Source organism: Triturus cristatus, chromosome 5_1 (genome assembly GCF_964204655.1).
Source record: "Triturus cristatus chromosome 5_1, aTriCri1.1, whole genome shotgun sequence".
Taxonomy (NCBI): domain Eukaryota; kingdom Metazoa; phylum Chordata; class Amphibia; order Caudata; family Salamandridae; genus Triturus; species Triturus cristatus.
The window spans coordinates 992,609,133-992,631,855 of NC_140587.1; the positions used below are offsets into that span (position 1 = coordinate 992,609,133).

The 22,723-nt window shown below is 46.4% G+C and overlaps 2 protein-coding genes across 3 annotated transcripts in view; one reads left to right on the forward strand and one right to left on the reverse strand.

Moving 5' to 3' along the window:
- The window catches only part of MTRR (5-methyltetrahydrofolate-homocysteine methyltransferase reductase), a 399,747-nt gene extending 382,961 nt beyond the window's left edge, over window positions 1-16,786 (reverse strand). The window contains exons 1-2 of one of the 2 annotated variants that reach the window (XM_085606097.1): window positions 16,656-16,743; window positions 1,000-1,456 (exon numbers count right to left, since the gene is read on the reverse strand). In XM_085606097.1, the coding sequence (XP_085462223.1) occupies window positions 1,000-1,271 (272 nt within the window). In that variant the 5' untranslated portion in view covers window positions 1,272-1,456; window positions 16,656-16,743. Of the gene's footprint in view, window positions 1-999; window positions 1,457-16,655 lie in introns of both variants that reach the window. The other variant, XM_085606098.1, reaches the window with a different exon arrangement.
- A 450-nt stretch (window positions 16,787-17,236) lies between these two features.
- FASTKD3 (FAST kinase domains 3) overlaps window positions 17,237-22,723 on the forward strand; it is an 87,935-nt gene continuing 82,448 nt past the window's right edge. The window contains exon 1 of the mRNA XM_085606099.1: window positions 17,237-17,420. The gene's annotated coding sequence lies outside the window, so the exon portion shown is untranslated. The remainder of the gene's footprint in view (window positions 17,421-22,723) is intronic.

A 22,723-nucleotide genomic window follows, 5' to 3' on the forward strand; every position in this document is an offset into this window, starting at 1 on the left:
GCCGAGAGTAGGAGGCAGCACTCTAGCACTACTACAACCGGCATGTCTTAGACAGTGCTTAAAGCACAACGCTTTTGGACTAACCGTGGTCTTGGAGATACATGTATGCGAATACTGCATTTTTGTTTAAAGAGCCACGCCCTGATGAATGTGTGGAGTCTACTTCACTAGTTTTCAAGAACCAGCAGCCAAAAGAAGAAATCCTGCGCTTATCTACAGACAAACACCGTGCCAAGCCGCATTTTCTTAGACTAGCACACAAGCAAAACTGCAGAGATAAGCTACAGACCTCTGCTACTTAACCACAAACCTATGCAAAAAGGGTTCACCAAAATGAGGGATGTGAAGCGTTTAAAATGAGATTACATTTACTAGTGTGGCAAAGCTTCTGGCATGTTCATGGCATTTATAAATACGCTTGCCAAGAAAGCCTTTCTAATGATAAAGAAAAGAACTGCATTAGAAATAGTATTCAACACCCTACAGTTTTAAATAGAAGCACAGTTTTAACAAATTAAGAAAACACAAAGTCTTTAATTAGCAAATTGTTAGAAATGGGATTCCTGGTTGGCTGAGGTATGCACCAAGGCCACGCAGGAACCACCCCTCTCACCAGGTTAAGATAGATACACAATAAAAGATAACCTGTACTCACCCTCTGTTAACTTAGCACAGAGCAGTCAGCCTAATCTAAAGAGGCTATGTGTAAAGTATGTGTTCAACACACAAAGAGCAACACAATAAATACACCAGAAAGAGACCCAACACAGGTTTATAAAAATAGATATTATAACCCAAAGATCAAAAGGACAAAAATCCAATGTATAGAAGTTGATATTGAATTTTAAAAGAATACATGCACTAAAGAGCTTAGAAGCAAGCAGCGCTAAAAAGGTTACTTTAGGTCGCGCTGGGGCGGGGCAAAGTCACAGCTCAGGCTGACCGCGATGGAGCACCAGCCGGTGGCAGGACCCACGCAGGCCCTGGTGAACAAAGTACCTTTCCTGGCTGCAACAGCAAGAGGTGTCGATCTTCTCCACACGGTGAAAGTGATGCGTCCGTTCCAAAGACGGGTGCCAGAGTTGAGAGGTGTCGAGTGATGCGCCGGAATCTGCCACGCAGTCAAGGGGATGCGTCGATCTCACAAATCTGCAGCGGCGGCGATACGCTGCCCGATCTCTGGAGGCACAGCTCTGGTTCCGAGGCGATGTGCCGATTTTACTCCCGCAACCGAGATGATGCACCGGTTCTGCTACCAGCAGACAGGACATGCGTTGAAATCCGTGTTGCAAGTATCTGGGTCACCACATTCAGTAAGCCAGGCACAGGAGCAGGGTTAGAGATTTTGATGTCTCTGAATCTCAAGCAACAGGAGGCAAACCAGCAACCCTTGGAGATCAATTTGTGTAAAGACAGAGTCCAGCTTTCTTTTAGCAGAGCCAGAGAGCAGCAGGCACTAGGGCAAAACAAGAGAAAATCAGGCCTTTCAAGTCTGCAGTCCAAAGAGGAGTCATTTAAGCAGCACAGTAGTCCTTCTGACAGACGTTCAGTTCAAGATCTATAAGTGTCTGATCTTAGAGGGGGTCAGAGACCCAGTACTTATACCCAAAAGAGCCTTTAATGTGGGGGTGACTTCAAAGCAGCTCTCTGAAGGGCACATGTACGCCTTTCAACCCAGTCCATCTGTGGGGGGTGATCAGCCCTGTGTGGAAAACAGGACACTGCTCCTTCGCCATCTTCCTGCCCAGTAAGGACTAACAGAATGCAGATTAATGCAAATTAGTCCCGTCATACCCACCGTTTCTGTGTTTGTGGCGGTCTAGAGGGAATGCACAAAATTTAGCTGTCACCCACCCCAGCTGTGTATTTGAGACATGCTGTAAGGCACACAGAGCAGTAAGAGCAGAGAAATATCCACCTTTTAAAGGTGACATTCCTCAAACCATAATGTTAAATCCAACTTTACCACTAAAGAGGATTTATCAATACCATTCCAAAAATATGAAACATGATTTAGCTACTCTGGATATGCCCTGTCTGTTTAAACCTGAAGGTTAATTCTTATAAAATTTCATACAGAATTTTTAAAACTGACACTTTTGCAACAATAGTTATTTCTGCAAGTCGGTTTTTAGCCAATGTTTGGCACAAACGGTGTACAGAGGAAGAGTACATTACTCCCTACTTGGAATTTAATTCTGATAGCTGGGGTTCGTGTGACGCTCTTTAATTAGATTATAATAGTGTATGCCCAACAAGCTAAGTAAGGATACATTAGTCCTCTGCTAGATTTGCACAGACGTTATATTAGAAGAATGTAGCTGCACCTTTGGTATTATAACTGATTTTTTCCATTTATTGGATCTTTAAAACCTGTGAGAAAATTGTAATGGCCTCTTCTACCCACTTATCTTTTATATTGCACAAATTGTATTTTAGACTTTTAATTATACTCATGTTCTTGTATTTGTACACTTTGATGGTTCTTGGCAAACCGAATAAAGCTAATTTGATGATGATGTAGCTAATCCTTTGTAATCTGAAAAGACCACTTAAAAGAGTATAAAGGAATTCCCAATGCTCACTTATCAGAGGAGTAGACCTCTCAGTGATTAATAAGGAATTTAACTGTTTTTCACTACCAGGACATGCAAAACATAAAAGTACATGTCCTACCCTTTACTTACATAGCACCCTGCCATCAGGGATTCCTATGGTCTACCTTGGGGGTGACATATACGATAACAAGGGAGTTTTAGGCTTGGCAAGTTGTTTTAATTGGCAAGTCATGGTGACAGGAAACTGCACACACAGGCACTACAGTGGCAGGCCTGAGAAAGGTTTGAAAGGCTACTTCTGAGGGTGGCACAATCAGTGCTGCAAGCCCACTAGCAGCATTTAACTTTCAGGCCCTGGGTATATGGTATACCAATTTACAAGGGACTTGGGGGTAAATTAAATATGCCAAGTATGTATACACCAGTGTCACCATGTTTAGGGGAGAACCACGTGCACTTTCGCACTGGTTAGCTATGGTAAAGTGCTGAGAGTCCTATGGTCAACAAAAAGAAGGTCAGAAAAAAAGGAGGAGGAAGGCAAAATGTTTGAGGTGACCATTCGAAGAGGGCCATTTTCCAACAGTAAATATTTTCACACTAATATGATCCAGAGATACTGATGTAAATATCCATTCTTTTTTCTAAAATGTATGCCCTGTTTAGTGAGGGTACCTAAAAAATAGATGTAAACAATTAATGCCATGAACTTTAATGCATTACTGGTAGAGGTGATGGAGACGGCCCTGCACACTGGCTGTTATGGTGAGTGAAGGGGCCCGTGGTGTGCAGATACCGGCACTGTGGGCCAGTAGTGAGCGGGCATGGCTGGGCTGTGGGGCACTTGAAAATCCGGTCACAGCTGGGGAATACGTGCGGCCCCCAGTGGATAACAAAAAGGCCCTGGAGAAAACAAAAAGCACGGAGCTGGACAGTGACGCGTTCTACTGGTGAAACATGGGAGACTGGCAGAATAACAGACCCTCGCTCCTCCTGCTGATTGGGGACACGTGTATGTATAGTTACAATGGGGTAACCCTGTGTCCCTTAGAACCTGGGTACATATACAGAAAGCTACAGTGGTTCTGTCGGGGAGGAAAATTACTTCACATGGGAACATTAGATCAGCGATTGAGCGAGTTATAGAATTTAGACGAAAAAATAATTGATATCAATTTGTTTATGGAAATTACCATATCGGTTCAATATAGTTGGAACACAAAATCAACAACACTTGAATAGTAGGTGTTCGTGAAAAATTATTATTTATATGATTTGATGCTTTCAAAAGGTACTTACAACAAGCTGTCAAGGTGAGAAATATTTTACAAGTGACATGTACTATAGTGACATCCGATGCTCAGTGACGATGGTGCAGTGCGTTATCATGTATACAAGGTGAGGTTATATACGATTTAACATGGAAAAATAACGGTGGTCCGAATAAAAGGACAATGTCTCTGGTGAACAGCAATTGCACTTGTTAATTTAATCCAAGAGACTTGAAAGAGCTGGACCAAGTTTTCGTCGACGTGTTGACCCTGACAAAGCACTATTTAAATGTCATGGCGGGTCTTCTTCAGGACATGGGTGGAGGATGACAGCCGGAAAGATTTAAAGGAGTACATCAGAGAGCATTCCAATTAGTATGAGGTAGCGCTGATTGTCGTAAGTGTTTTAAACTGATATGGGTGAAAGCTGTTAAATAATAACCAGGTGAATTGAACAGCGCAAGGATCCTAATTGGTGAGCGGATGCTAATAATACTGAATAAATAAATCCAGCCTTGTAATTGTCAGACTGTGTTCAAACGAAAGTGGTGAAGCGCTGATTATCTTAGGGCATTTCTACTTCTGAGTAAGCGCTGGTGATGCTAAGCAGATTGATTACCCAGCACGGGGGTGCAAAGAGATGCCCCAAATATTTTGTGGGTGCTGATAAAACTAGGAGGATTCGATTTTCAACGCGAGAACGGATATCTGAGGGAGCGCTAATCAAAAAGCGTAGGTGAAGCTAAACAAATTAACTGCCCAGCACAGGGGTGAACGGAAACGATATCTAGCGTGGGGTGAACAAGTGACCCGCTGCCGATGCCCGCCGGTTAAATCAGCAGTGAACGAATAAAAATGAGCTCACCAGAAATTCTCAGGGAAAAACCTCTCAGATGGGCAATGTGCCTTGTAACATGTAGCCTTTGGAGCGCTCCCTCAGATATCCGTTCTCGCGTTGAAAATCAAATCCTCCTAGTCTTATCAGCACCAGCCAAATAATTGGGGCATCTCTTCACACCCCCGTGCTTGGTAATCAATTTGCTTAGCATCACCAGCGCTTACTCAGAATTAGAAATGCTCTAAGATAATCAGCGCTCCACCACTTTCGTTTGAACACAGTCTGACAATTACAAGGCTGGATTTATTTTCTCAGCATTATCAGCATCCGCTCACCAATTAGGATCCTTGTGCTGTTTAATTCACCTGGTTATTATTTAACAGTGTTCACCCATATCAGTTTAAAACACTTATGACAATCAGCGCTTCCTCATACTAATTGGAACACTCTCTGATATACTCCTTTAAATCTTTCAGGCGGTCATCCTCCACCCATGTCCTGAAGAAGACCCGCCATGACATTTAAATAGTGCTTGTTAGAAATGGGATTTCTGGTTGGCTATGGCTTGCGCCAACGCCAGGCAGAAACCACCACTCTATTCAGGCAAGGAAGTTATATGCCAAAGAAAACCCCTGCTCACCCCCTTGGTAGCTTGGCACGAGCAGTCAGGCTTATCCCGGAGGCAATGTGTGAAGCATTTGCGCACGCACACAGCAACAACATCCCAGGCACACCACAAAAGGAACTCCACACAAGGTTATATCAAAAATAGCCTTTGTATCATCATAACACATTAGAATAGTAAGCATATATTATATATACATGGTGCCACCTGGCACTAGGTCATATTTACAAGGGATTATTTACACCTGACAGGGCCAACTGGACCACTATCAGTACCATCAAAAAGTGAACTTAGTAAATGTAGAACTTAGCATAAACATAGAACACAACCAGTAACTACTGGTAATCACTGTACTTAGCATCGGCCTGTAACAAACTACATTATGCACAGCATCACATCAGGCGCGAATTACATTCTGCGCCAACCTCACCATCATAAACACATGAAGCCATCATCTCACAAGTCTAAACGCTTTAGACCCTGACCTCCTAAGTAGAACTACATTAGGAAATAAATCTCACTAGCATAAACCATAATATGCGAACCAACCTCATAATCATAAAACACATTTAGAGGTATCAGCACAGGTGCGTAAATCTTTCTACAGGAATCACATTTCCTAGCACCCAAAATCACAGTAGGGCCTGGCGCCCTATAAACCTAACAATCCCCCTGGCCAACTGCCCATCCGAAAGGGGCTCAAATGCCCTGTGTCCAGAATGTCAGGGCGTGCTGTCAATGCAGCAAAAGTTCAGGGTGCGCCACTGCGCAAACTTAAACGTAGCAGCTGCCCACTACTTGCTGGGCAGCTGGGAAAGTGTGGGGCAAAGGAGTGCATCTCAATCCTGATTCCGCAAGACCCCAAAAGAACTGTGCGCATAAACGGTGCAGCTGCCCACTACTTGCTGGGCAGCTGTAAAAGTTAAAATGCGGCATGGGCTCTCACTGGCCCTTGAAATAACTGTAAAGAAGCATGTCCCCAAGCACTGGGGAAAGAACACTGGCCCCCTTGGAGCGCACTGGCTCCGTAAATAATTAGCACGGCGTGGGAGCCATCGGGCTCGGGAAACAACTGTGGGAATACGGACCCCCGAGGCCCCCACTGGGGCCCTCTACTCAAATGTGGCCACGCTGGAGCCATTGAGGCTCTGGAGTAAATATGCTCATCGTTGGAGCGGCCCACTGCACGCACGGGGCCGCCGAAAACGAAACCTGCTCCCTCGAGGAGCGGGAGTGAAATGAGCCCATGTCCCCTGCCCAGCCCTAACTCACCGGGCTCCGGCGCAGGAGATTCCTCTGTTCGGGCGGCCTCCACCGTGGGACTCTTTTCTCAGGAGGCGGCTCTCCGCTTCACCCGGTCCCCCGTCTTGGGACCGGGACTTAAGGTAGGGAGCACTCGCGGATTCGGGCAAAACTCCTTTTCCGGGGCTCCCCCCTGCTAATGGGAACCCCGCAACGCTCGCGCCGCTTCCTGCTGCCGCCGGCCCAGCCGCAGGCCCTGTCCATGTTGCAGGCAGCCTTGCCTGACTCCCGGGCGGCAGCAGCAGCAATCTCGGGCGGCCCATGAGGGGTAGGCACCCTCAGCGCTCAAAGTAAAAAGCGGGGTGGGCACCCGCTCTGCAACGATAAAAAGGCACGCAAAGACGCAGGGTGGCACCTGCTTAATCAAAGTGAAAATGAGCGGGGTGGGCACCCGCAAGAGCCCATAAGGAGGGGGGAATCCCTATGAGGGGGATTCCCTCGGCAAGGGCTGCAGCTTCGCGCTGCTCAGCCCCCAGGCTCCAAGGCGGTATCAAGCCTTGGTAAAAGCCAAAAGGGAGGCAATAGGTCCAAGAAGTCCTGGGCATCAAAGATGGAGCAAAACAGCTCCCAGCAAAGGAAAGTCCTCCAGGCATCCAGGGGCAGGGCAGGGCCCAGGGAGGCAAGCCTTCCCCTGGGCCCCAGCAGCAGCACGCCCCTGGTAGTTTCAAGTCCAAAAACAAGAACATTTTCATGGGGTCACAGGCCCTTCTTTTATACAGCATTTTCCTTTGTTCTACAACTGTAGGGCAAGGGGAGAACCAGATACAACTGGTTAAGGAGCACTTTGTTTTGCTCAGCTCCCCTCTCTATTCACAGGACAGGCCAGGGACATCAGACGCACCACAGGAGGTTGAGCCAGCATTGTGGAGGGAAGGCCCAGCCCTATTCAGGTCCAAGGTGCAACTCCTCCCTCCCATCTACATACCGATCTCTCCATTCACCACTGGGCAGACTCACCCTGGCTCCTGGAATTCCCCAGCCCTCCAGCTCCTGTCAATCACAAGCCAGACATCCAATTCACATCAGGCAGGCAGACACACAGCACACAGAAATGCCAACTTCTAAAAGTGGTATTTCTCATAAAGTCATAACAGATCTGCACATACCATTGTGCAGCATTCATTCTCACGATTCCATACATACTAAGCTCGACCCAGTACTCCCCTCATACCAAGAATTATCATGGACACACATATCCTCCATGCATTCCTATGGGAGGGCGGCCAATCTCACCACACGCGCTCAGAGAGCGCACACACTTACACTGGGCCACAGTGCTAAAAGTGCCCAGAGGCCTGAAACCACTACCACCATGTCAGAGCTTAAGGCAAAAAGTTCAGGGGTGAACCTGCCAAAAAGGGCCAAGTCCAACAGTGCTTTGTCAGGGTCGAAACGTCGACGAAAACATATGGTCCAGCTCTTTCAAGTCTCTTGGCTTAAATTAACAAGCTCAATTGCTGTTCACAAGAGACATTGTCCTTTTATTCGGACCTTTATTTTTCCCTGTTGTATATAACCTCACCTTTTACATATGGTACGCACTGCACCATTGTCACCGAGCACCGGATGTCACTCTTATTACATGTCACTTGTAAAATATTTCTCACCTTCACAGCTTGTTGTAAGTATTTTTGAAAGCATCAAATCATATCAATAATAATTTTTCACGAACACCTACTAGTCAAGTGTTGTTGATTTTGTGTTCCAACTATATTGAACCAATATGGTAATTTCCATAAACAAGTTGATATTAATTTTTGTTTTCGTATAAATCGCTGATCTATTCTTCCCATGTAAAGTGCTTGGGGACACGTGGGCATGCACTTTAGGCAGTGATAACAGTGGTCTAGTCAGGGAGTAGTTGAAAAATGTACAAGGGCTGCATGGAGCACTTGGAAGGCTGTGGAAAAAGCACTTGCACAGAACACGTACCCACTCATTATGTAGACAGTGAGTCCACTATTAATTCTATGTCAGGACAGGAGGCTCCGATTATGCTTTCTCATTTCTTTATTAGAAATGCCCAGCAGCCAATCAGAACCGTTTGTGAAACGAAAAAACTACAGTACCCATGAGCACCAGGGTACCACGTGACCAACCATAGAGTCTCTCATATAAAAGATACAATAGGAGAAAGTACGTCCTCTTTCTTTGCTGCTCCGCAGCCAGTTAAGTGCCTTTTTCTTATTACTCTTGATACATTGTTGCATTATTCTCTGTGCGATACCGCTTTGACGCGCTCGCTTGCTAGTCTTTATTTGTGCATGGATACATTGTTGCGCGCTGTCTCACGCGGTTTCTAGGTCTCCGCTTGTCGCGCGGTGCACATTCAGGGAGCGTGGTCTCACCTCCCCAGGTCGAGACGCTCGTTCGAGCGTCGGTGTCCTTCTTTTGGTTGAGTGGGAGTTAGGGGGCTGAGGAGCTCGCGCTAGCGCGCGTGCTTCTCTGTTTATACTAAATCTGAGGCGGCCGTTACCGCGCATGCGCGGCGGCCATTTTGTTTGTTTATATTCGTGTTTTTCACACGGACCTTGTCAGAATCGGTTGTTCTTCACACCGCTGCCCACTGCCTCAGTTTACCTTCAGCCCCATCGACGCCCTTTGCTGTTTTAAGGCTTGGGGCTGTACAATAACGCATAGGCACTGCCTAGAGTGACTGTCAGCAAGCCCTCCCTCCACAATTAATTTATTTATTTATTGGGTCAGGTTTTTTCTGCCCTTATCAGTGGCTTGCTGTGGGGTTTTCACTCCCCCTGAATTGTGCCTTTGGCATACATATATATATTGACATTGGAGTGTCATTTTGTGGGCATTAATTTCACTTTACTGTGACAAAAGGTAAAATGGAGGAGTATTTTGATGACGATGATTACTCCTTTGAGGATGAGAGCTCTAGTTTCCTAGAGCAGGATTTAGTAGAGGCTCTGGACCAAGGAGTTCAGCACTCCGTTAATAAAGCTCTGGTCCACGCTATCAATCCTCTGAAGCGTCATTTGACGCACTATGCCAAGCAACAGGGTTGGTTGCCTTCTTCACGTTCTTCTAAGTCCCCAGTAAATCCGCATAGGTCGGATTTTAAACGTTTGGCTAAATCTCTAGCCTCAGAAAAGGCTTCCTCCATGCCATCGGTAGGCGCTTCTACCTCTGCTGGCTGCCTGACTGACACCGAAGGTCCTCCTTCCTCCTCTTCGGACCAGGATGTTCCTCCACCACGCAAGAAGTCTCGTAAGGAGCACTACGTGGACGCTCCTACTCACCCTCAGGTCCTAACCTTTGAACCTTCGGAACTTTATCACCCCCATTCGTCTTCCTGGCTTCCTTTTCCTGCGGTAGCGGACTATGTCCAGGCGCACATCCGGCAACCCTTTGAAAAGGATGTTAGGGCTCGTCTCCGCTCCGAATGCCCTCGCCCGGATCTCGCTGATCACCTGGCAGACACTCCTGAAATTGATCCCACAATGCTTTCCTATTTGAAAAAAATTGCAAAGGATCCAAAAAAGGGTCTAGACAGATCCTGGCGTTCCTGTCAGGATAAAATGCTGGATTTATTGGGACCCCTCACCAAGATTCTTGATCTTGGCTTTCAGGCCAAGGAAGCTGCTTCCCTTGTGGATCCGGATGATCTCATAGAATGGGCTCAGAGGGCTATTTGCCAGTTAGGCAATGCAAATTGTGCAATTTCGAGTGAGCGCCGCCGCTCTATTCTTCTAAAAATTGATCCAAAATTGGCGGAGCTCTCTACTTCCGAATCTGGTCCGGTGGCACAAGGTCTTTTATTCGGCCAACCGTTTCTTAAGGAACTGACAAAGTTTGTTGCGACCTTCAGCGGTTTGGATAAAGCTCAAGCTTCCATCAAGCGTGCACTTCGTCCGGTTTTTGCCAGGGCCGGACGACATAGGGGACGCTCGTTCGGCCGTGGCTCCCATAATCCCTCCCAGAGGGGTTATCAGTCCCAGAGAGGCGGTGGTCAGGAGACCGGCTACAACTCCCGCTCAAACTTCTATCCTTCCCGCAAAGGGAGAGGTCAATTCCGGAAAGGCCGTTCCGGTGGCAACCAAGGTGCCTATCACGACTCTAACACCTCAGGTGAGTGTGATTCCTTTTTCCGAGGTGGTTCTGGGGGGCAGAATACGTTTTTTTCTCCAGAACTGGCGTCAAATCTCCAACGATGCTTGGGTTCTGCAAACTGTTCAAGGTTTCAAAATAGAATTCTATCAGACCCAACATCAATCCCTCCCCCCAACGCCTCTACATTTTTCTCTTCAAGACCAAAAGTTTATCTCGGCGGAGATAGAATCCCTTCTCGCCAAAGGGGCAATTATTCCGACTGTTCCCCACCCACAAGGGTTCATCAGCAATGTTTTCTTGGTTCAGAAAAAAGGGGGTGGCAATCGTCTGGTCCTCAACTTGAAGGATTTCAACGGCAGTGTCGTTTACAGACACTTCAAAATGGAAGGGATCCATCTTTTGCGCGATCTTCTTCGCGAAGGGGACTGGATGGTTCGGCTCGACCTCAAGGATGCGTATCTTTCGATTCCCATTTTCGAGCCTCATCGTCGGTTTCTTCAATTCAGTTGGCAGGGGATTTGGTACGAATACACGGTTCTCCCTTTCGGCCTCTCGTCAGCACCCTGGTGCTTCACGAAACTTCTGAGGCCCGTAGTGGAATGTCTGCGTGCTCGGGGTGTCCGCTTGATAATATATCTCGACGACATTCTTCTCATGGCGGACAATCCCCTCACAGTCTTAACACACCTGGAGTGGTCTATCGACCTTTTACAATCCCTGGGTTTTCTAGTCAATCCGCAGAAGTCTATCTTGAACCCTACACAGGTGATCGAGTTTCTAGGTTTCCAAGTGAATTCCCTATCCTGTCAACTTCTATTACCATACAAAAAGATTCGGTACATCAAGAGGGAATTGAGGTCTGTTCTTTCCAGACAGACTGTGTCGTTGAGATCGTTAGCACGTGTTGTCGGTCTATTGGCGTCCTCCATTCAGGCGATATTCCCAGGTCCTCTGCACTACAGAGCACTTCAAAGGTTGAAGATTCGTCATCTCCAAAAAGGTCTTCGTTATTCAGATCTGATTCCTCTTTCCGAGGATGCGAAGAGCGAGATGCAATGGTGGTTAGACCACATGGAGGCCTGGAATGGACGAGCCCTGTTCGGCTCCGCTCCGGATCTGGTGATAGAATCCGATGCCAGTCTTTGGGGTTGGGGAGCCCGGTGCGGTCCCATCTCGACCGGGGGTCGATGGTCCCCCCAGGAACTGTCTCTTCACATCAACTGTCTAGAGCTTCTGGCGGGTTCCTTTGCGATTCGGTGTTTCTCTCCTCTTCAGACTAATTGTTGTATCCTTCTCCGCATGGACAACGTTTCAGCGGTCCGGTATGTCAACAAGTTGGGGGGAACACGATCCAAGATTTTGGCGGAGATCGCCAAGGATTTTTGGCACTTCTGTCTTCAACAGAAGATCACAGTTATTGCCGAATATCTTCCCGGTTGCCGCAATCAGATTGCGGACTGGAACTCTCGCCATCTTCGCGACTTCAGCGATTGGCGCCTTCACCCGCGCATTTTTCGCATTCTCCGTCGGACTTGGGGTCAATGTCACCTGGATCTGTTTGCGTCTCGCCTAAATACTCAACTCCCTCTATTCTTCAGCTGGAGGCCGGATCCGAAGGCCCTGGCCACGGCTGCATTTCTTCAGACTTGGCCGTCCACTCTGTGTTACGCTTTTCCCCCGTTCATGATGATTCCCAGGGTTCTGGCCTACGCGAAACGTTTTCAAACAGAGCTAATTCTCATTGCTCCGCTGTGGAGAGCTCAAGCATGGTTCCCGGTTCTTCTGGAGATGTGTTGTGCGGTCCCGTTCCTTCTCCCCCAGAAGTGGAATCTGTTGTTGGATCCCCTAGGCGATCCGCATCCCCTTGTTCTATCCGGCAATCTCCTTCTGTTGGCGTGCCGAGTTTCGGGGATCGCTGGTCGCTCCCAGGCCTTTCATGCGACGCTTCCAAATTCATCAGTGACGCCTGGTCTCCCAGTACTCACAAACGATATAAAGCCTCATGGAAACGTTGGTGTGACTGGTGTGTTCAGCGGGAAGTTGATCCCGCTTCAGCAGATGTGGCTATGATTATTAATTTTCTAGCTTCTCTTGCTTCCTCTGGTTTGGCTTATCGCACGGTCAACAACTTCCGTTCCGCCATCTCTGCGGCTCACGTTCCCATCAATGGTAAACCGGCGGGTGAACATCCCTTAATTTCCAAATTGCTTAAGGGCATTCGTTTGGCGAATCCTCCGTGTCCTAAATATGTCTCGCTTTGGGATGTCTCCATTGTTTTGAGATTTTTGGAGGCTTGGCCTTCTAATTCATTACTTTCTCGCAAGCAACTCTCTGCCAAATTGACTATGCTGTTATGTCTCGTTTCTTGCAAACGAGTTTCTGATGTGCGTGCGTTAGACTTAGCAGGTCGCAGATTTACACCTGAGGGTGTCACTTTTCTAATTTCTAAACGCACCAAGACTGCTACCTCTTCGGTTACCTATCCTTCTTTTCCTCATCATCCCAACCTTTGCGTTGTTCAATGTGTCAAGGATTACGAGGTATGTACTGCCCCTTTACGTTCTGATACACAGGGTCAACTACTTATTGCCTTGCAGAAACCTTTTCGTCCTGTTACTCCTGCTACTTTAGCTCGCTGGGTTAGATGGCTCTTGTCTGAGGCTGGAATTGATGTTTCCATTTTTGGTGCTCATTCGGCTCGCGGGGCCATGGCCTCTAAAGCGTTCTCGATGGGTGTTTCATTACTGGACATCATGAAAACCGCAGATTGGTCTTCTGATTCTATGTTCAAAACTTTTTATTACAAACCTATCGAACATATTGCTTCTGTAGTGGTGGATCAGCTTTGAACAAGCATAATCGGAGCCTCCTGTCCTGACATAGAATTAAAAATGTGCAAACATTTGTGACAAGAATTTTCAATTCTATTAAGGACAAGGAGGCGAGGATTATCCCACCCAAAGTCATGTTTGATTCTCATGTTTCTCATTGTCACAGTTGTATTTGATTTATGCCAATGCATTGGTTTTCTCTCTTTTTACCCTTCCCTTTTATTGCCTTCACTCTCTTTATCGGATGAGTATTACGGCTGTACTTTCTTTTCAGATTCTGACCCGAAATAGTGACTCTGCTGTTTATCCTGCTAACTCCGCTTGGATGGTCTGCTGCCTCCTCTGTTCGGCGATTGCTGTGTTTCTAGCGTCAGGATGATCACCGGCTGCGGCTGATGGACTCTGTTACCTGGCATTCTTCGTTTTCCATTGGACTTCCTGTTTTCTGTGAACTGTTCCTCACCAAAGAAAGAGGACGTACTTTCTCCTATTGTATCTTTTATATGAGAGACTCTATGGTTGGTCACGTGGTACCCTGGTGCTCATGGGTACTGTAGTTTTTTCGTTTCACAAACGGTTCTGATTGGCTGCTGGGCATTTCTAATAAAGAAATGAGAAAGCATAATCCTCGCCTCCTTGTCCTTAATAGAATTGAAAATTCTTGTCACGAATGTTTGCAAATTTTTAATTGGCAGGCAGATGGATATTTTAGGACACGGCTGACCTTTCGTTGAATGATCTGAAATTTGGTCTCCATGCAGCATACCTACTACTGAGCTGTATGCCCCCCCCCCCCCCCAAAGCGGGCACAGAAGAATCAAAGGGCCTTAATTGCATATGTGCATTCCTCACATAATCTGATGTCTATGGAGGCCTCTGATGCAAACTTTGCACTATTGAAAACCTCATCTACTGCAGAAGAGATGTCTCTCATAAAACAGGATCTCTAGAACTCTCTGCAGGGCCTCTGGAAAGATATCCGGGAAGACATGAGTAAGGGCATTGAACGCAGCAATACAAACCTTATGAGCATGCTTGTCTCCCAGATTCATGAACTACGCAAGGATGCGGAGCCTGTAGGCTCCAGGATATTTGACGTCAAAAGTCAAACCAAAAATACCATCCTGAAATAAGCAAATGCACCCAAGGAAAGCAGGGTGAAGTGTAGAGTATAAAATGTAAATCAGGTTTGCATTGCTGGCATTAAATAAATATTTTTTTACACTCATTGATCACTGCTTACTTCAATAAGGCTAATGACAATTGGTATATATCCCAAAGGGATCTCCTTTCAAAGTCAGTTTTTAATTGAGACTCGGCGAGATCAGCCCTACTTAAAAATCAGACTCCCTTCCTGACAACCTACCCACATTTGGCAGGTGCAACCCTCTTTTAAATAATACAGAGTCTCCTATAGTGTCTAGGATTCCGTCTGGGTCGAGTGTGGCTAGATACTTCCAATGTGCTAGGGAAGGGAGAAACAGACAGAAGGAAGGTGGGACAGAGACGCGCGAGCTAGGTCGATAGGAGAGAAGATGTGGTCCGTCGGCTAAACTGCTGACTTTGGTGCTGGAAACCAAGGTTCGAGCCTCGGGGTCGCGTTCACATCCTGTGATTCTGGGCAAATTACTTACTCTCCCCGTGCCTGATTATGTATCGTAAATACGGTGCTCATGTACAGCGCTCCAATACCTTCGGGTCGAGTTCATATAAAAGATGCAAAAAAATAAACAAATGAAGAGCGCTCCTGAGAATGGGAAGCAGCCACTTTGCACTGCACCACAAACAAGACAACCAGCAGTCTGATCTTAAAGAGTTAAACACTTGCGCGCTAGGAGGGGATACAGATATATAGTTCGTTAAAGTCTTAGCAGTCTGATTTATCTTAGTTACACACAGTGACCACATCTAAATAGCAACTACTTGCCCCGAAGGCGGCCACTACGGCATTCTCTTTGCAAACCTTCATCACTTTCCAAAAATGTTATGTTCTACATTCAAAGTGCAATCTAATTCGCGAGCTAACTGCTTGACAGGTACGTAACTCAGAGAGCAATCAACTGTATTTCTATAGTACTTCGTATGTAGGGTGACCAGATTCTCAAAACAAAAAACGGGGATAGGTCATAGACATAGAAGTAGGACTACGATTTGCAGTAACCACCGACATAAAAGTAGGACTATTTGACAGCTGTGATAAACATAGAAAAAGGACTACGACAGCTCCCTCCAAGACCGAGATGAAGCATTACAGATGACAAATCAGAGGTCTTTTATCGGCAGTAAGCATTAATTCCATTTAAACAGACTTTGCCTCAACATTTGCTTTAGTCCAAGTTTGTTTTCTTATTAGATAAGTATATATATTGGGATTGTTAACTGAACAATAAAGAAAATTGCACAATCGAAGAGGAGTTTGTGCTCTTGTTTTTGCCACGAGGAAGTGAACGAGTGCATCGCTAGCGAGTTTGATAGATATATATATACACACATATACACACACACACATTCTGTCATCGTCAAAATCAGATACTGCTGTTTGTAGAATACTCCTTCCCATAAAGCACTCCCCCTACGTTCAGCGCAGTTGACTGAAATATAAATAATGTTTGCTTTATTTACGTGGAAACATTTACGTACATTAGCATAGTAAATAGTTTAGAACATATAAGACAGGGCTGGCTTTAGTGCTGGTGGCGCCCTGTGCGACAATGTTTGTTGGCGCCCCCCCCCAATGACCACCTCCACCACGGATTCTCTCACTAGCACCCTTTAACAGTGACCAAGTCACCATAACCACACTCTATCAGATGCATTATATATAGCGCCACTCATACCAGTGTAGGGTGTCCAAGCACCTTGCATCACACACACATTACACAGAGACAATCAATCATACGTGTGTAAATCAGTGTATAGGAAATGTTACATAAGCCAAAGGACTGAAAGTGTAGGAGTCACATGTCATCCATACTGGTAGGCAGTATAGTTTAAGAGTGCTTGGTGTGGAGAAGCACAAACACAGAGTCGAAAAAGAAACAGCATAGTTGGGAGTTTTCTTTAATATGCACGTCTATAACGGTACTGATAGTATTAATGTTGCAGGCGGTTCTGCGTTCTTTCGCTGGTGCCCTGCCTTTCAATGCTTCTTGTTAATTCACTTACCCGCCAGCTGGTTCTTGGTAGATACGCTGCTAAGGATGACACCCGGCTGTCAGCATAAAAACACAGTACGAAGACCAGTTATACTAGCACATGGCGCCATGGAAACAGAGGAAAGACAAGTTAATAATCCATTGAAGCATCAAGACGTACGGCCATGTTGAAAAGGCGCGCTCTCACATCCAAATACTTTTTAAATCTGCTTGTTGTAGGATGTTCGCTATTTTCTAAGGTCCAGCGCGCAGTAACTTCTACACTTAAAAATCTACTAAGAAGATTATTATTTCATAAATACATTTTAAGCAGAACAGCTGCCTTGAAAACAAGGGGAAAAAAAGAGTATGAAATAATAAAATAGGCATTTATTGCATTGTGCAATTACACTCGTATTTGTTCTACGCCTTCCTTGTTATATTGTATGGAATAAACGGCCATTTCATTAATTGTGATCTGCTGAAAACAACTGTTGACTACTGATGCAGCGTACTCATGACGCAGATCAGGCCGGGTGGCTCTGGGTGGAAAAGCTATTGTTAAGATCCTTCGAAGGAGCCGCATGAAACGATGGACTATGATGTAGGGTTAAATACAGGCCGGGTGGCTCCCGTCACCGGAAGTCTTACTAACGCGGGATAGCATGCCGACAAACTTTTAACTCTCAAAGGTTGAATCAATGTTATTTGATAAACCCAGACCATCTTGACTGGCAGCAGCCTGGCAGCCTTCACCTGCTGCTAAGCGGCGTATGATCTGCATTTCAAGGTGCAGGTAAGCCGTTTGAACACATGCCCAATAATGCTAAAACCAAGTAGAGGCGCACAAGCCGACAAATTCACAGGGAGAACCAAGCCGCAAGTTAGATTTGGCTGTAAGAGCTAAAGCACATGCCTTTCGATTTTTTTCAACCATAATGAGGAGGAATATTGCCTTAGCAAAATAGAGCCATGATAAGTGTATATGGTATTTCGTTATGGTATTTACTATGGCAAGTATTTGTCCTGATGTGCGCTAGGTAATTGTGCGCTACGTAATTGTTTTGACTTAAAGCAAAAGAAAAAAGACTGCTATTTGCTTCTCACAGGGCACACGTTGTAAAGAAAGAAGTTGGATGACCAACCAAGTTAGGCAGTATACAGAAGACATCATGGCGCGTGACATCATAGAAACGTGGTGTCACAACCCATGATCTCACAGGAAGTGGCATCAGATCTTAAGACCTCACACTTGTTTAGCAGGTCTATCATGAATACATTTGAGAGCATTATAATATTTAACAAATGAGATTTCTCGTTGGGTTTGTACCGGATAAGTGACGCATCCATGACGCAAAATCTGGGCCTCAACTCATAATTTTTTAGGTCGAGGACTACCGGTCTGCCGAAGGCAGAACCGGAAGTCGGAGATTTAATGTTTTCCAGAGTGGCTATTTAGCCCGCCTCTCTTTTTGCTTCTCCTCCATTGGCTGGCTTCCTAAACGGAGGCCAGCCATTGGAGGAGAGAGCCGTCCCTCCAAATAGGCTCCGTCTTTTTCAGATTCGGGGGCGTGTTTTTTGGTGTTCTTTCCACTTTTTAGCCACGCCCCCGAATCTGAAAACCGCCGCTGCGTTTCTTTCCCCCATGTGATCCCCGCTCTACCCTTTCCTCCCTCCCCTTCTCTCTCCGCTCCTGCGCACCAGAGCCCTGACGCTGGTTTCATCCTCCGAAGGAAAGATAGGGTCTCTTAGTAAAACATTTTTTTTTAGGAAATCTGGCATTTTTCATGAATTCGAGCCTCACTCAAGTGATTGTTGACCTGTGTTTGGTGAGTCGATAATCATTAGCTCAGTTCTTGGTGAAAGCCTCTAGATGTGGGCAGAGAAGGGGCGCCCAGTGCGCCGCAGTCAGGTGACCGTGAGAACATGACCTTCTTCGGAGGCTGAGATCCGCGTGGTTCACCCTTATTTCACTCCATGAGCCCAGAGCTGCTGTTTCAGTGCATCGGTCACCCGGCGCTGAGCACCTTTACAGGAAGTGTTTGAACTCCGCAAGAGGGTTCAGACGTGGCATCAAGACACCGTGCTCTTTCTGGCACAGCGAGCAACTTTAATGACAATAGTCAGAGGTTGACTTATTACCGAACCGAGGCCGTCGATGGCCTGGTTTAAATTTAATAGTCAGGGTCGAGGCACTAGAAAACATGGGATTGGGTGGCACTTTTAGGATATTTGGTTTTGGAAGGGTTGCATTTTTGTAGTAGTTTGAGTTGGACAAGCGGCCCTTTGGCCAGTTTCTTGGTGTGGGTTTGTACATGTGCAGTCAAGCTTCATTCTTCGATATTTACAGACAATAGTTTAGGCGTGACAATCTGCAAGTGCTGCGGTGGGTCCGGGGAAGAGGGCTTCTTGGCGCCCAGCCAGGGGTGTAACACAGTCCCCCGCGGTGCGGGGGAGCCCACGAGCTGCAGGGGGGGCCCCTCAGCACAGTACTCGGGGCCAATAGCCCGGATTAAATCCGGAGCGGGGCCCCTCTGTGTGCTTGGCAGGGGCCCCCCCTCAACTTTCATTACGCCACTGCGCCCAGTCTCACCTGCTTGGGAGGTCCCTGTAGGGGGTGCGTTCTGTGCGGGTCCTTTAGTCACTGAGGAGGAGGTGGGGGCGACGTGGACGGCCCCCCTCCTCCACTGAGGCTGTTTCCGCTCCTTGCGCAGATGTCACATACACGCGAATCCAAGCACCAGGGTGCAAGGGGGCGTGAAGGGTCAACTACGCGGACACTTCAGCACTTATTGGGCCATGCGGGTGTCCCATTTCAACGTGTGCGTGTTGTAAAAGCAGAGGGGTGCCAACCCGTATCGTGTTGCACAATAGAGGAAAGTGTCGCGATACCTGTGCATACCCTTCAATCGCGTGTCCTGGCGACGCTGTGCGACGGGTGCAGGCAGTCTCTTATTAAGTCTGTTAGATATCCCCGTTCCTCCCTGACCTGTCTTTTACAATAAGTATATTTCCGTATGTATGTGTGTATGTCCAATTTTGTTTCACAATTCTTTATTAAAATGTTTCCAAAAGTACAGAAAGATTAAATAACTGTCAGACCAATCAAAAAACAGAAAGCTATCTCATGAGTAAAGTATGCAACAGGAATAAGAAAAACATAAGGAAATAAAGTAAAAGATGGAGAAGAAAAAGAAAGGGAAATGGGGACCAAAGAGCCAACAAAAAACAAGCATTGGCATAGCCAATAGGTCTCACCTTTGGGACCTTATAAGTGTTTAGCCATGCAACAGTTGCATAACTAAATACTTATAAGGTCCCAAAAGCGAGACCTATTGGCTATGGCAAGCGGCCGTGCGGCCGCGAAAGTGATCGCGATAAAAAATCAGCCACGAAAGTGAAAGTAATCGCGGTAAAGCGCGGCGCGCGCGCGCCCGCGCACATGCACTGTTGCTCTAGGCTGGCCTGGTAGCACTTTTTGGAGCCCTCTCAATAGGTCTTGCCAGACCAGCGCATGCGCTGGGTCAGGCGAGACCTAACAAGATTGAATACCATAATGACTTTTTCAAACATTGACAAAAAATGAATATAACAAGAGGAAAGACGTGTATATTCAAGACTTAAATCTTCTAGCGTAAGCACATGAAAACCAAAAGTATACAACCAAATCGAAATCTGCGGAAATTAATAAAAGGGCTTATATAGATTTGAAATGAGCTAAAAGGGCAACGGGCCCTCTTTGGAGCACAGGCCACCAATGACTGCGGGTTTATGGGGCCCAGGCCCTAGTGTCTGCTTGAGAGCTCCCCTGAGGACGTTCGGGGATTGGGGGGTAACCAACGAGCCCACCCGGCTTCCTGTGTCTGCTTGGAGGTTATGTAGCCCAGGCCTCCAGTGACTACTTGGGATATCCTTTAGAAGGACTCCTGGAAGGACTGTCCTGCGTGGATGCTAGGGGGAGGTTGGGTGGGGGGGGTTGCTGTATATGGCACCAGCCCCCCCCCACTCCCCTCCCCCCGCAAGTGGTGGGTGCAGAGCTCTAAGTGGGATGAAAAAACTGGGGGGTCTCTCAAAGGGGTGTGGTCAATGTAGTTGGGGCGTGGCTTAAGACAACATAAGCTAAAAATCTGTTCTTAGCATAGTGTGCCACCCGACTTGTATTTTGCTGTTTCTGTCATTGCATCTAGATATGATACAAGTAACATCATACCAACAACAAGTCAGGGCTGTTGGCTTTGTCAATGGTTTTTAGTTGCATAAGATAAATAAGCAGCAACTATGGCTTGTTGTGTATAATATTGAACAAACTTCCACTTAAAGCCCTGGTGACACCAGGACAATGTTGCTGCTCCTGGAGTTTCAAAAGGAGAAGGGGAATCCCGAGAGAGAGTGACTCTCTTCAAAGGATTTCCCTTCCCCTACAACGCTCACCTGGCATGACGTCATGCCGTAACTTGTCCACTAGTGAGAAGTGCGCAGTGTGAGCACGCGCACATCGATGTGCCCGCTGTCACTGCAGATTGGAAAAGAACGGACCGCCTGTGCAAGGGCACATCAGAGCCCGATAGAGACCAGTTTCGAGGCCTCCTTTAAACAAGCATTTACAATGCAACGGTCTCGGCATTGGTAAAGTTAGAGCTATTGGCATTGCTCATGACATTATTTTTGTTTATGTTTTTAAAACATTTAAAGAAACGGCATTGTCATGAGCAATGCCAATAGCTCTAACTTTAACAATGCCGAGACCGTTGCATTGTAAATGCTTGTTTTTAACAACCACAAAGAAATTGTCAACAAGGAGAAACGTGGTAGTAAATCTGTTCTGCTTAATTGGTTGCAAAGTCTGCATTTTAAAATATTTTATGGGGTTAAGGCAGAGGCACAACTAGAGCCAAATTTCGGGGGGGCTAAGAAAAATTTCGGGGGGGGGGGGCTGAATCTTTTAAGCCATAGGCAGAGTGGAGCTGCAGGGGCTCTTAGAAGGGGTGAAACAACAGCGAGGCCTCATTAATATGCAAATGGTCTTTTAAAGACCTGTGAAGTGCTTGGGTGCGACTGTGTGTGCGCCGGGAAGCTGTCTCATCCCGGGCTGCCACACACGACGGGGGGGGGGGGGGTGAGGCTGAAGCCCTGTGAGTCCAATGGGTGTTGCGCGCCTGGGTTTAGGCACCTGCTGCAGAGCTCTTTGTGTGCCAACTAAATCTCAGGGAATAATAAAGGTAAAATAACTCTGGAGGTTAATATATTTGCTATAGAGATCTATTTTGTTTAGTCCCAGTTTTGAATGAAAGTATCATTGAAGGCTTTAATATGTGTCCTGCAAAGCACATGATGTAACATGGAGATGAAATATTTTAAATTTATGTAAATGGATAAGTGGCTTACTGCTTGCAGCACAGAGATCCCTTTGTTGCAGTTATTAAAATGTAATCCTTCTAATATAGCACAGTGAACTCTGAAGGTCATGGCTCCTACACCTTGTAACAGTCACTGTCCTATGTAATACAACCTGTACATTGATTACACAGATATGATTTATTGTCGATGTATAATTGCGTATGTGTGATGTAAAGAGCTCTTACACCTTTCCTTGGGATGAGTAGCACTATAGTGCTGTTAAAGAAAACAAATTAGTGTTATTTAAAGTGTGTAAATACTTGCACAGACCAACACATCTGCCATTCTTGCATATCTCTTGTATACAGGGACCAAACAAAGTCAAAAGCATGCCTCTCTTAATTACCTCTGAAGTGATAAGCATGTAAGCCTTTGTTTCCCCTCCATTACATTTAGGAATTAGGCTCCCAACAATAGCGCCCAGCCAGGATACTCCAACAAAAGGAGACCTGATGGCCCCTTAACTTCGGCCTTTGTTATGGGCCCAGCTGGAATCTGATAAGTCGCCTGCACGTTGCTGCTTGGAAGGAAAGCAGACAACGTGCAGCCACTGCTGAATGTGTTCCAGTGTCTGAAAATGACACCGGCACAAGTTGACCATTTTTCTGTGGGGCCCAGCCTTTGGCAGGGTAGACGGCGTCAGTCCTGTGAAAATAGTGGGTAGACACCATCTAACCATGTGTACCCTCGACTTGTGCCCTG